Source organism: Manis pentadactyla, chromosome 8 (genome assembly GCF_030020395.1).
Source record: "Manis pentadactyla isolate mManPen7 chromosome 8, mManPen7.hap1, whole genome shotgun sequence".
NCBI classification, from domain to species: domain Eukaryota; kingdom Metazoa; phylum Chordata; class Mammalia; order Pholidota; family Manidae; genus Manis; species Manis pentadactyla.
Genome location: NC_080026.1, coordinates 95405784 through 95418055, shown reverse-complemented (window position 1 = coordinate 95418055; position 12272 = coordinate 95405784). Strand labels below are relative to the sequence as shown.

General features: G+C 36.4%; 1 protein-coding gene and 1 long non-coding RNA gene across 3 annotated transcripts in view; one reads left to right on the top strand and one right to left on the bottom strand.

Moving 5' to 3' along the window:
* The window catches only part of P4HA1 (prolyl 4-hydroxylase subunit alpha 1), an 87974-nt gene extending 80434 nt beyond the window's left edge, over positions 1 to 7540 (top strand). For both annotated transcript variants that reach the window (XM_036928729.2, XM_036928730.2), the window contains exons 12-15: positions 2299 to 2364; positions 5326 to 5394; positions 5861 to 5957; positions 7320 to 7540. In XM_036928729.2, the coding sequence (XP_036784624.2) occupies positions 2299 to 2364; positions 5326 to 5394; positions 5861 to 5957; positions 7320 to 7390 (303 nt within the window). In that variant the 3' untranslated portion in view covers positions 7391 to 7540. The remainder of the gene's footprint in view (positions 1 to 2298; positions 2365 to 5325; positions 5395 to 5860; positions 5958 to 7319) is intronic.
* Positions 7541 to 9273: 1733 nt separating this feature from the next.
* LOC130684606 (uncharacterized) lies at positions 9274 to 11805 on the bottom strand. Its single transcript, XR_008998938.1, has 2 exons — positions 10656 to 11805; positions 9274 to 10608 (listed from the first exon to the last, which is right to left on the bottom strand). It is a non-coding gene; the product is annotated as an uncharacterized LOC130684606 (long non-coding RNA).
* Between the last annotated feature and the right edge of the window lie 467 nt (positions 11806 to 12272).

Sequence of the window (12272 nt, the reverse complement as noted above, 5' to 3'; positions counted from 1 at the left end):
TAAATCGGTGAAAGTTCACACTTTCAGAGAGAAAAAGAATAGCCCTGAAAATAATGTGTCTTGAGTTAAGAGGCTGAAGGAGAGGTGCACTTTGCCATCGTGTCTGGGGTGTGATGTTTATGGGGAGCTGCTTCTGGGACTTTGTAAGCATTGGCCTGCCGGCACATGAATCAAATTGTAATTTTAACTACCCTGGAAGAGAAAAAATTGATTTAAAATTGTTCAGTTTAGCAGTGCTCCTTGGTACCTGGCAGAAGCAAACTTTGTTTCTCCCTAAAGAATCAGCATCTTCATTCTAGTACCTCAGGAATTTTAAAGATTAAGTTCAGCTAAATATGAACTCATTTTTAAACAAAATTAACTGGTGGTAAGGTACCATTGGTGAGACTGGAACAACCAACAGATTTAAAGGTTTAGACACCACCAGAATGCTAGGTACATGAATATCAAATTATAGAATATAAAATAACTATGTATTTAAAATAAAATGATAAAAATTAATATAAAATTATAGTTTTTAAATAAAAGGATAAAAATTAAACTCAAAATGACTTAACATATTTGAAAAATAGTAATAGAAGCTCTAGGTAAAAAAAGTAATTTTTGAAATTTAAAATTTAAAGGATAAGTGGAAACAGATTAGAGACAGATAAAGTAAATTAGTGAATTTGCAAATAGATCTGAAGAAATTACAATAATGCACTTTGAGAGACAGAAACATAAAAAGTGTAAAATAAATATAAAGAGACTGGAGAATAAATAACATCAAAGCAGTTTGCTAAGAAAGCTGTCCTTGCCCAAGTACTTTCCTTAAGATTAATAAATATTGGACGTTTTTTACTTAAGATAATGAGCTATAAATTGTGGTATTACCAAATCTTAATTTAAGCTTTACTGTAATTATATGAATTCTAAGGAACGTACCATCTATTTTAATAAACTTCTTGATCTGTTACCATTTTTAATAAGGGTATATTCTTTTGAAAGAAGTCACAATCTGTATTTTGTTACAGCTCTTGACAGGCTTCATCCCAGAATCCTAGACTATTTCTGTGTAGGACAGAAAAGAATGTGTTTTTGGTCTCTTTTCCTTCTACTTTCAATTATTTAAAAATGTCTGAGGATTTTGGATGATGGGAAAGACAACAGTTCAAGCCCTAAGTGTAAATAAATTTTCTTAGCTTTTTATTTTGAATAATACAGTTTTCTAGGAAGTTGGAAATAAATGAACAGGGAGGCCCTGTGAACCCCTCCTCAGCCTCCTGCAGTGTTAACATCTTGCATAACTGTAATACACTGTCAAAAGCAGGAAACTGGGAGTGACAGTAAGCCACAGAGCTTACTCTACTCCACCAGTCATATTTGCACTGTGCATCTGTGCAGCTTCATCACGTGTAGCTTTGTGAAACTTGAGCCACAGCCAGTGTACATAACTGCACTGTCACAAACAAGGCTTCCTTGCTGTGATGTCTTACTACTGCACATCCCCTTCTGCTTCCTATCTCTAACTGCTGATAGCCACTGTTACTCTGTGTAACTTTTATTTCACAAATGTTATATACACTATGTGTTCTTTTCAGATTGTCTCTTTCCACTCAGCATAATTCCCTTGAGGTTCATTCAAGTTCTTGCAATAGTGTGCTTCTGTGGTGTATCTATACCGCTGATTGTTTAGTTATTCACCTTTTAAAGGACATGTGAGTAGTTTACAGTTTGGAACTGGACTTTATTAAAAATGTGTATAAATTTTTCTCAGATAAATGCAAAGAAGCTGTATTTTAATTTAGACTTAAATAGCCAGATGTGAATTCTCCAGCCAGATTTAAGTGATGACTGTCCAAAAGAAAGACAGTCATAGTAACAGTATACATTTGAATGGATCATGAGTTTAAAGTAAATTTCAAGATAAATTTTTTACCTGTGGAAAATATACTTAATGAATGTAGCTAAAACTTATGTCTTATTTTTACGGAAGCTAGAACTATAGGTCTTGATTTTTTTAAATAATTTGAATAGATGTTGGTTCTCATTATTTAGGCTAACAAATCTGGACTTTTTTTCCCCTCAGTGGTCTTATCATAATACTTAAAAAGTATTATCAAAAGTATTCAGTGTACAAATGAATCAACAGCAACAGGTATTTGATTGCCTGCTATATACAGTGCACTGGACATTGTAAAGGAACCTATTGGGTTGTCTTTGGCATACCTTCAGCACATCACAGATGTTTCTAGCTCCCACTGCAGAACTTGCATTACTGAATTTTACACCACTGAATTAGTTCTGTTTTATTTACAGAAAGACGAGCCAGATGCTTTCAAAGAACTGGGGACAGGAAATAGAATTGCTACATGGCTATTCTACGTAAGTTATAGTAGATAAAATTTATATTTTTAAGTTGAAATTTGTCATGTGACTCTTATTTTGATGTGTTCACATGTTTATTCTGCTTTGCTTTTATATAATATCCTAGTTTGAATGTTTTACAACTGTGTGGAATTTTGTTTTTTTATTTTTAACATTTTCTGATTGTAATATTACCACCTGAAGAAGAAAGTTAAAATTTATTAGTAGACTCCTTACTTGAAAACAGTTGTTTTTATTTTGAAGTATAGAAGCACTTCTGTGTAGTGTACAAATCATAAGTATATAATGATAAATTTTCACAAAGTGAACACATCTGGTATAATCAGCCTCAGATCAAGAACATCACAGCACCTGTAGTTCCCCACCTGGAACAAGTTACTTATGAATCCAGTGAAACTGAAGTAGGACAATAGGTCTATTTCTCACAGCTTGCTCAGGTTTGCTAGCCAGGCTGTGCACTGTCCATCCCCTCTGGTTGCAGTGCGCTTCCCTCCCCCACCCACCCCTTCTGGGCAGGTCCCTGGTGACTGGCAAACACCAGACCAATTTTGTACCAGGAACGGAGGAGAGAATGGCCATTTTCTCTCCACCCCTTGCGCCGGATGGACCGGAGGCTCTGCTGTGGTAAACATAATGGACTAAGCCCAGGTGAGAAATTCTGTAAATTCTGGGTGCAAACTTCCATTTACCCCCACAGCACCCTGGAAGCCCATCAAAGGTAACCATTTTCATAGTTATTAAAGTTTCAAAACAGTATGATATTTTTTTGTTATTTATATGTTCATATAGAAAAAATTAAGCTTTTGGTCACAATATTTGCCTGTTATCTCTTGCTGCATAACATTTTACCCCAAAACAGTTTTTGGGGTAAAATAACAGTTTTATTGTCTCTCATGGTTGTGTGGTTGACTGGGCTTCTTCACTTGTGGCTCTTGCTCTAGATCTCTCATGCCTTTGCAGCCACATCATGTTTGGCACTGGGGTTATCTCGAAGGTTGATGTTGAAGCAGACTGTTGACCATAATATCTGTATTCTCCTAAGGGCTTCCTTACAGTATGGTAATTGGATTGAGAGAACAAGTATCCCCCAAAAACAAGGCAGAAGTGGATGGCATTTTTATTACCTACCCTCAGAAGTCAGATACAGTGTCACTTCTATATTTAATTGAGGCAATTACAAAGTTCTGCAAGGGTTCAAGGGGAAAGGGTCATAGACCCTACCACTCAAGAGGAATGTCAGTATTATATAAAAAGAGCATGTAGACCAGGACATTTAGTTGGAAAATATCTCCTACAATGTTATATATAACCTTTGTTAACTTAAAAATATGTATTTCATATATAGACTTAATTTTTATTTCATTGCTCTTTCTATCCCCTGCCCCTATTTGAATTAGATGAAATGGCATCTTTTTTTTGCATGTTTTATCTCACTCCCTGCTCCTGTTGTCTTTTACTCTATTGCCTCCATTCCTTTTCCTCCTTCCCTATATCCAAACCCTCCTCTCACAACTCCCCCTTATTTCCAAAAGGATCTAGGATACTTTAAAAAAAAATTCAAGATGCTGTTAAAAAAGGATTTAGGATTAAAAAGGTTTTAAGAATGCGTAAGGTAAATTAAAAATGAGTGAATTATCACATGAGGGAAACAAGAAGTCGATAGATTATACAAAATTCATACTGTGAAGTATACTTGTATACTTTCTAGAGATGAGCTCTCCACAGATTATACCAATTTATATATCACCTTTCCATGTGAGGTTTGTCCAACTTTTTGATCTGTACCCCTTTCACACGAGATTGGCAGTTACTGTGATTTTAATTTGCATTTCTCTTATTAGAGAGATTGATGATCTTTTCAGATGCTTAATAGCCATTAAACATTTGTTTTTGGCTATAACTGTTTCTTCCATTTCTTTGCTTTTATAAATACTGATGCTATATTATTTGGTGAGATATCCATAATATCAGATTATATGTTAAATTGATTATGTAGCATTTTTATTAGATTAGTATTCTTCTTTTCTATTTAAATACTATTCCCAGATGAGCCATATAGCACAGCTTTTTAATTTCTCTGAAGTTTTGTCATTGCTTAAGAGCAGTTAGCTCTTTGTTACTAATTATATAAGGGTAAAATACCCTTCTTTATCTCAATGCTTCTATTTGATTTAAACTGTGTCTGGTACTAAATTCAAACCCTGTTTTTGTTTTCTTTTGCATTTGCCTGGCAAATCTTACCTTTTTGTTTTCTTTTGTGAGTCACTTGGTTTTAGATGTGACTCCTTAGATATAATAGCGTACAGTTGGGATTTACTTTGTGACACAATTACACATTCTGTCTATACATTCTATGTATGTTGCTTTTGAAAAAAATCTTCACTATATGATCTATTTCCTTTGCCTCATTTTGTGTGTGCTGTTTCAGTTAATTTGGAAGGTTTGTGTTTATTCTCAGTTCCCTATTATCAGAAATGACAAAACTGATTTTAGTTTTTCTCTTGGCATTGATTTCTATTTTAAATTAATTTATTTAAATATTTATTGAGCACCTGTTCTTTAGGTACTATTCTATACAGTAAAGCTCAGCAAGGAACAGATGAAAATTCCTACCCCTGTGGAGATTATATATTCTAGTACAATAAAATACATATTTATACTCCTGTATTACTTAACATTTTTAAAATCATCTCTTTTTGCCTCTGGCTGTAACAGAAGTGTTTATATCTCCCTGACTTTATCCTTCCTTTGCTTTATGTATATGAATATATATTTTTTACTTAAGTATGTAAAGCTAAACAGCATCTTTTGTTTTTTAAAAACTGAGTAGCATGCACAAACCAGTATGTAAGTAGAAAGCCAGATGTTCTCATACCTGGTGTTCAGTACCATATCCTCCTTGCAGTGGCATGTTTAACTTTATTCTAGCAGCATTTTAATAATATTCGTCCCTTACAGATGAGTGATGTGTCAGCAGGAGGAGCCACTGTTTTTCCTGAAGTAGGAGCTAGTGTTTGGCCCAAAAAGGTAAATTCTGTTGTTTTAGTTTTTGGGGTCTATTTTCCCTGAGGAAGAGCTATACCTTTATTTCATGATTTAATTAACAAATTACATTTTAAAGTTGTACACTTAAGGACTACATTATCACTAGGTAGAATTTTAGATATTTTAATGGCACAACTTACTGTGAGCACCTAGAAGTAATGACCAGCCATGGATTAATGTTTTTGTTTCTAAAATGGGTACCCTATGATGTTTGCCCCTCTATCTTGCTATTATAAGATTTGTTAGACTTGTTTTAGTGATGTCCTTTTTGTGTTAAGCAACTTTATCGTATTAACATTTTCATGTGGTCACCAAAATTGTGTGATATAATCATATTAAAATTCTAATGCTGCCATAGAAGAGTGCTTCTACAGTAACAGAGGAAAGCTTAATTACTATAAAAAGTAACCTGATGTTTTATTTGGTGACAATTTTGTATTCTTCACAGGGAACTGCTGTTTTCTGGTATAATCTGTTTGCCAGTGGAGAAGGAGATTATAGTACACGACATGCAGCCTGTCCAGTACTAGTTGGAAACAAATGGGGTAAATATTTCCTATAAGCTCAAGATAAAATGATTTTTATCTCATTTTGAAGTTATTACACCTGTGTCTTAAAAAGAAAATGAAAACTCCCACGGTGACTTTCACATTGAATGGGATTCAACCAAGCACGTTTCTGATCTTAATATAAATTTGCTTTCAACAGATCAGAAATTTTAACTTTATTTATTTCCACTTGAAATACTAGCTGACTCAAAAGTTGAATAAGATAGTATCTTCCCCACAGGGAGTCACTGTTGTCTCTGATAGACACACTAATGGGTGGATTAGTGTAGTACATACTAATACAAAGATGTAAACAGAAGATGGTGATGCCTTACATTTGGGGAGGCTTTTTCAAAGCTTAATTTTTACCTGCAGATAGAGCAGTAGCTTTCCAGGCATATTAGGGACCAGGAGTAGTGTGAGGCTTGAGATGCTCACTGTTAGGGTCATGTAAGTATATGATTGGCCACATTAAAAAGTTATTTTTATATTATTTATTTCAATGTGTCATTAGCCACATTTCAAGTACTGAATAGCCACGTGTGCCATGGACATATCAAAATTAAGGAGTGACATCTGGTCATCAGGATTTAAAAGATTTGATGATTTTTAATGTTAGAGAATTGCTGGACTAGAATGAAGAGGCCAATGGAGGAGAGAGCAGTATAGAACACTCTTTTCCATTGTCTAAGTGGGAGGTGATGAGAACCTGGATTAAGACAGCAGCAGGAAGGATTGGAGAGAAAATAGATTCAAGAGATAGACAAAGAAAATCTATAGTATTTGGTGAATAAAAGACAGGCTGTGGGCGCTGAGGAGGGTAGAGCAGGTAGGAATCACTCCGGCCTGGGATATTTTGCACATGCTGATGCCGCTGATTGGGTTCTGTGACAGAAGAAGGCAGAGAAGATTAATTCCTATTGAGGGACATTAAAAAACAGTATCTGGGAACCATGGAAACTTGAGCACCTGGTAATAGTGTTGCTCCTTTAGAGGGGTGACTTTATGTTCATTAGTAAAATGTTTTTGCATTAGAGGTTGTATTTTGCACACAGGTAGTATAATATTCTATGCTATCTGTACCAACATCTTAATTCCATTTGTGTTTAATTTCTGTCCTTATATTAAACATCAGGAAATGCATATACAGGCTCTCAAATGTACACACATATATAAAAAATCTAATATGTTTTCCAATATTTAGTGAAGTTTTTAAAAGACTGCTTAAGTAAGTAGTATCTGCCTTTATCTGGTTTGGGTCTTGAGATTTTAGCCCACTTAGAAACTTTGTTGTAGGTCCAGCTCTTAGACGTTAATTAAATACTAGTTAGTGAAAAAAAATTTTTTCCTCTCCCACAGTATCCAATAAATGGCTGCATGAACGTGGACAAGAATTTCGAAGACCATGCACCTTGTCAGAATTGGAATGACAAACAGGCTTCCCTTCCTCTCCTGTTGTACTCTGATGTGTTTCACACACACATTTCCCAGTCTTAACTTTCAAGAGTTTACAATTGCGTAACACTCCATGATTGATTCAGTCATGAACCTCATCCCATGTTTTCTTCTGTGGACAGTCACTAACTTTGTGGAGTTTTTTCCTTTTAAAATTAACACTAAATCACCACATTGTACATTAAAATCTCAAAGTCGTTATCACAGAGGACAAAGCAAAGTGCAGTTCAATTTTTTTTATCCAGCCAAAAAGTTCTTTATAGTATTTCACTACATCTCAGTTGGTAGGTGGGAGGCTAGAAGGGCCATCTCATTAAGGAACAGATGCCTTAGAATATGTACCTAGGTATTATGTTCCCTAGTCTGTTGTCTTTTCTGGATCTGCCTGAAGACAAGGAATAAACTAGCCTCTAATCTGGGTTCTACACATTTGCCCCTCCCCAGTCCTTTTTAAAGTATACTATATTTTACCAATCCCCATCTTCTCTCATAGCTCGTCTGTATTGAATTAAATCTATTAGAGTTTAAAAATACTTTGATCTAAAAAAATGTTTTTAACAGAAAGCCCTACATAACAAAAGTGATCACTTACTCTGTTTCTCCTTTTTCTTAAATTACTGATATTGTCCATAAAATTTGCTATTTCTCTTAATTCTAATACCTTGCCTCTTATTCCTGCTACAGCAGGGTGGTGATATTGAATAAATATCGTGCCTTAGGAGACTGGAAATTTTTAAATGTAAAAGTCCTTTCAATGATGAGGGAATTGATTTTTTTTAAATGGAATCTTTTTCCTAAAAAGTCAAAATGTTTGTTTTTTCAATTATGAAATGTGTTGTGACCTATTTATGATCTTAAATCTTTTAAAAAAATGTTTGTTTTCTGTGTGGTATTTTTCATATTTTAATGCAAGCTGTAGCAATACTGTATTTCTTTTATACATAGGACATAATGTGACATTATTATGGTAGAAAAATTGGGCTCTGTGAACTTTTAATCAAAATATGCTTCCTTCAAAGGGAGCTCTACAATTTTACATTAGTGCAACTTAAGACTTTCTCTTTTCTGAAAATACAGTGTGGTAGTATAAAGCAGTGAACTTAATGAAATATATTAATTGACCCTTTAGACTTTTTATGGAAAATCTTAGTTCGTATAAGGCTCTTTATTCTTTGTGAAGTATCTAAATATTTAAGGAAGAATTTGGCTAATTCTTTTGGAAAGAAAGTATTACTTCTACCAATTTTTAAAATCTAGTTTTCTCTTGCCTACCTTTTGCTCCACCAGTTATTTTAATAAGAAATATTAAGTGCAGTATTTAGATATTTTTTAAAGTACAGAAATAAAATGGGGGTTCAAAGGATGGAAACTAACCTTTACTGCCATGTGTTTTTAGCATGGAAAATTAAAATATCTATTTCACCAGGAAATGACATACTCTATATACCTTAAAAATTTCATGATATTCACCACCAAGCCCCACATGGGGACTGGGAAACTCTTTTCAGTGAACAAAAATCTCTCTCAAGTTTCATAATTATCAACTATTTTTCTTTTACAAGTGAAAAGGAGAAAAAAATTCCTGTATAGAACTTTGAGTCCAGTGGTAATTGCAATCCTTTTTTTTTTTTTTAATGATGAACTTTAAAATAAATGACCCTATCATGGAAAATGTGGAAACTGGTTTCCTCACTAACCCTAAGTACCTATCCTTCAAGATTAGACGTTTCATCATTCATTAACGTTAAGCGTGGTGTTATCACCAGTCTCACCAACATGTAGTTAGCTGACCAGAAAACTCAAACAGCAGGGAAAGTAAATGCCATAACTATGTAAGAACCTAGCAGGATTATTGGGGAAAAAAACAAAAACAAAAACGATGTGACTTTAGGATTCTTTGGAAAGCTAAATGGTAAATGCAATGATGAATGTAGCAATGAACTGTCTACTTTGGTGAAAATAATCATTTTGTAATAACTTTTACATTAACAGTTGTAAGCAATAAGCACATACATATAAACTAAAATGTGTGTGTGTATGTGTGATTTTATTGCTGCTGAGAAGTATCTAAAATCCTTACATAGCCATGTGTTGACTGGTTATATGTAAATTCCATACCAGATAACCCCTTAAGGCCATGTAGCTGAAAACTGAATAACTATGTGCAGGACCCCATGGGCTAAAAGAATCATTAGATTCCTACTTTAAGGAATTTACAGTGTAATACTGAAACAACACAAACACCCAGTCATGATTAAATCACTTGAGAAGGAATAAACAGTTACAAAGTAGAGGTTACTAGGGCAGAGCAGAATGAAAAATGACATCTTAATGCATAGCCAGCAACACAAGAACCAATCTCCTCTTGGCAGTACTTACTCCACTATGGTAAAAGTTGTTGTTTTAGGACAATATTGGGTTACTTTGAGGAAAATGAGTGAATAATAGAGATTACCATTTGTTAAGTTACCAGATCAGAATAAAATAGATTTCATATTCCTATTCTAATGTCCTTGGATATTACCAGCACCATATGATGAGTTTTGGAAAATTAAGGGTAGACCAATAAAGTTCTTGGCTGCCTACTTTATTTTTAGGACTTCAAAGTTTACTTTCTGTAGACTTCAATTAAATACATATTTTGATGCAGAGAGATTGATAACCTTATAAAAAAACAATAGTAAGGCAGTCTTATCAAATGTAAAAGCAGATTTTAAATAAGTGGACCAATTGGGAATATTCCACATTATACTTTTTGAGGCCTTGTTTTCACTGCAGCATAATTTTGTTGAAACTAGTTGTATAAACCAAAATAATCACAAAAAGAATAAAGTTTAAAGTCTAAAAAAGGAAAGTTCCTAGAATTTTGTCATTTGGTCATTCCAGTGTCCTGACAGGCCTATTTCTAATACAAATCAGTTTTAGGATAAGCACTTTAAAGTACTCAGAATAGATCATTCTAAATAAAACATGGAGTGATGTGCACTTTTACACTTCAGGGCTTTTAAAGGGAGATTAAATGTATCTTGAGTCAACCTTTTCTAGAGAAGATAATTACTTAAGTCCACAAAGAGCCAAAATTATTACTGTAATACCTACTTTAAAGCTATGAATGTAAGTAAACTCCACTGCAATGTAGGTTTTACAGAGGTTTGGATATATCAGGTTATGTAAATCATATTATGTAAAATAACTATATAATCGTTAGCTTCTAATAATATTAATCTTATCCTTTGATACCTATATAATAAAGCATTGTAGTTGTTAACTGTAAGATGAAATGTCTTACATAATAGTTCTATTTTTACTTTACATTTAAAAGGTAAAATTAAGGTTTTGTGACATGAAACACCTTTCAGACTTACTATGAGATGGAAAAAAATAGTCCTTTAGGAGAAGCCTCAAGATGGTGGAATAGGAAGGCAAGACAGAAATCCCCACCCCACCCCAGCCCCCCCCACACAAAGGAAGTAACGACAGCAAATGCACCTAATCCTGAAAATGCATTGAAGACTGTAGAACAAACCACCTACACCTGGGGAACGAGACGACCACACAGAAAAGAGCAAAGTGGCAGAGCCATGACCAAGCAGGACCCTATCCCTTCCTCCATCCCAGCTCACAGGCAGAAGGAAAAGGAAAGGAGCCGGTAGGGGATAGGTACCCAGGAACTCTGTACACCTGGCCCTGGAGATCTGCTCTGGGAACTGAGTCCACATTGCACTGGGTTCTGCAGTGGCACTGGACACCAGGGACAGTTGGAACTCTCTGGGAGGCTTAGACCCCAGTGGACTGTGGAAAACAGGCACGCTCTACTGGTCTTGCCAAGACCCAACACAGACACAGCAGTTTGAAAGACTTAGCAGTGGGAGGGGAGTCAGACGGGTGAGGGTTTGGCAGGGCTGTCTCTGCAAGAGAAAGAGCAGGTGGATGATACTTGCCCAGCCCTCCCTTGGCCCCGCGGTTTGAACACTCTCCAGAGCCCCAGGTGCCCCATCCCCTCACTGGAGGCTCAGCCCTGAGGTGCTTCCCTGTGTGCTGTCCATGTGCCAGCCTACTTGGCCCGGTAGCAACTGACCTTGCTGCCTGGTGCACAGGGTCTTCTCTCAGCTTTCTCAGCCCTGTTACACCCCAGTGGAAAGGAAGAAGGGTGCCTGCAGGAACCAGCTCTGAGAGCTCCTTCCTCCCCACAGGTAGCTAAGCTGGGTGCTGAGTGCCTTGCTGCTGCTGGGGGGCACTTGTGGAACTCACAGCTGCGGCAGGACTAGCTGCCTCTGCCACCACCAGCACAGCCTCCCACAACCTGACTTGCTATCACTGTGAGCCCATAGGACCCCACACCGGGCCTGTGCCACCACTGTAAGCCTGTGGGCCCTTCCACCACATGACTCACCTTTCAGCACACCTGCATGCCCTGCTAGCCTATGATTATGATTTACCACTGCAAATCATGTGGCTCGCTGCCACCACTGAGCACCCAAGGGCTCTGCAACTGGATGACCTGCTACTGCTGTGAGCCCATGAACCCTGCCATTGTACAACTCGCCCTGCAACTGACCTGCCCATCCCTGTTAACCCAGAAGCCCTGCCATCACTGCCATTCACAATGATCCCAGCACAAACTACACTCTGACCACATAGGCCCAGCTAAGGCAAACTGCTGGCCCCAGCAGACTTGAGATAAACCACTGCCAGCAGAGCAAAAGAAAGGTGACCCCACCCGTTGCCCACCAAAGTAACTGGGGGCCCACAGCAAAGGAGAAGCAGGTACCGGAGAGGAAAGAGTCCTGAGCTTCTGGGCACCATGAGATGCCTTTATAAAGCCATTACTCTAGATCAGGAACCATAGGAGATCCA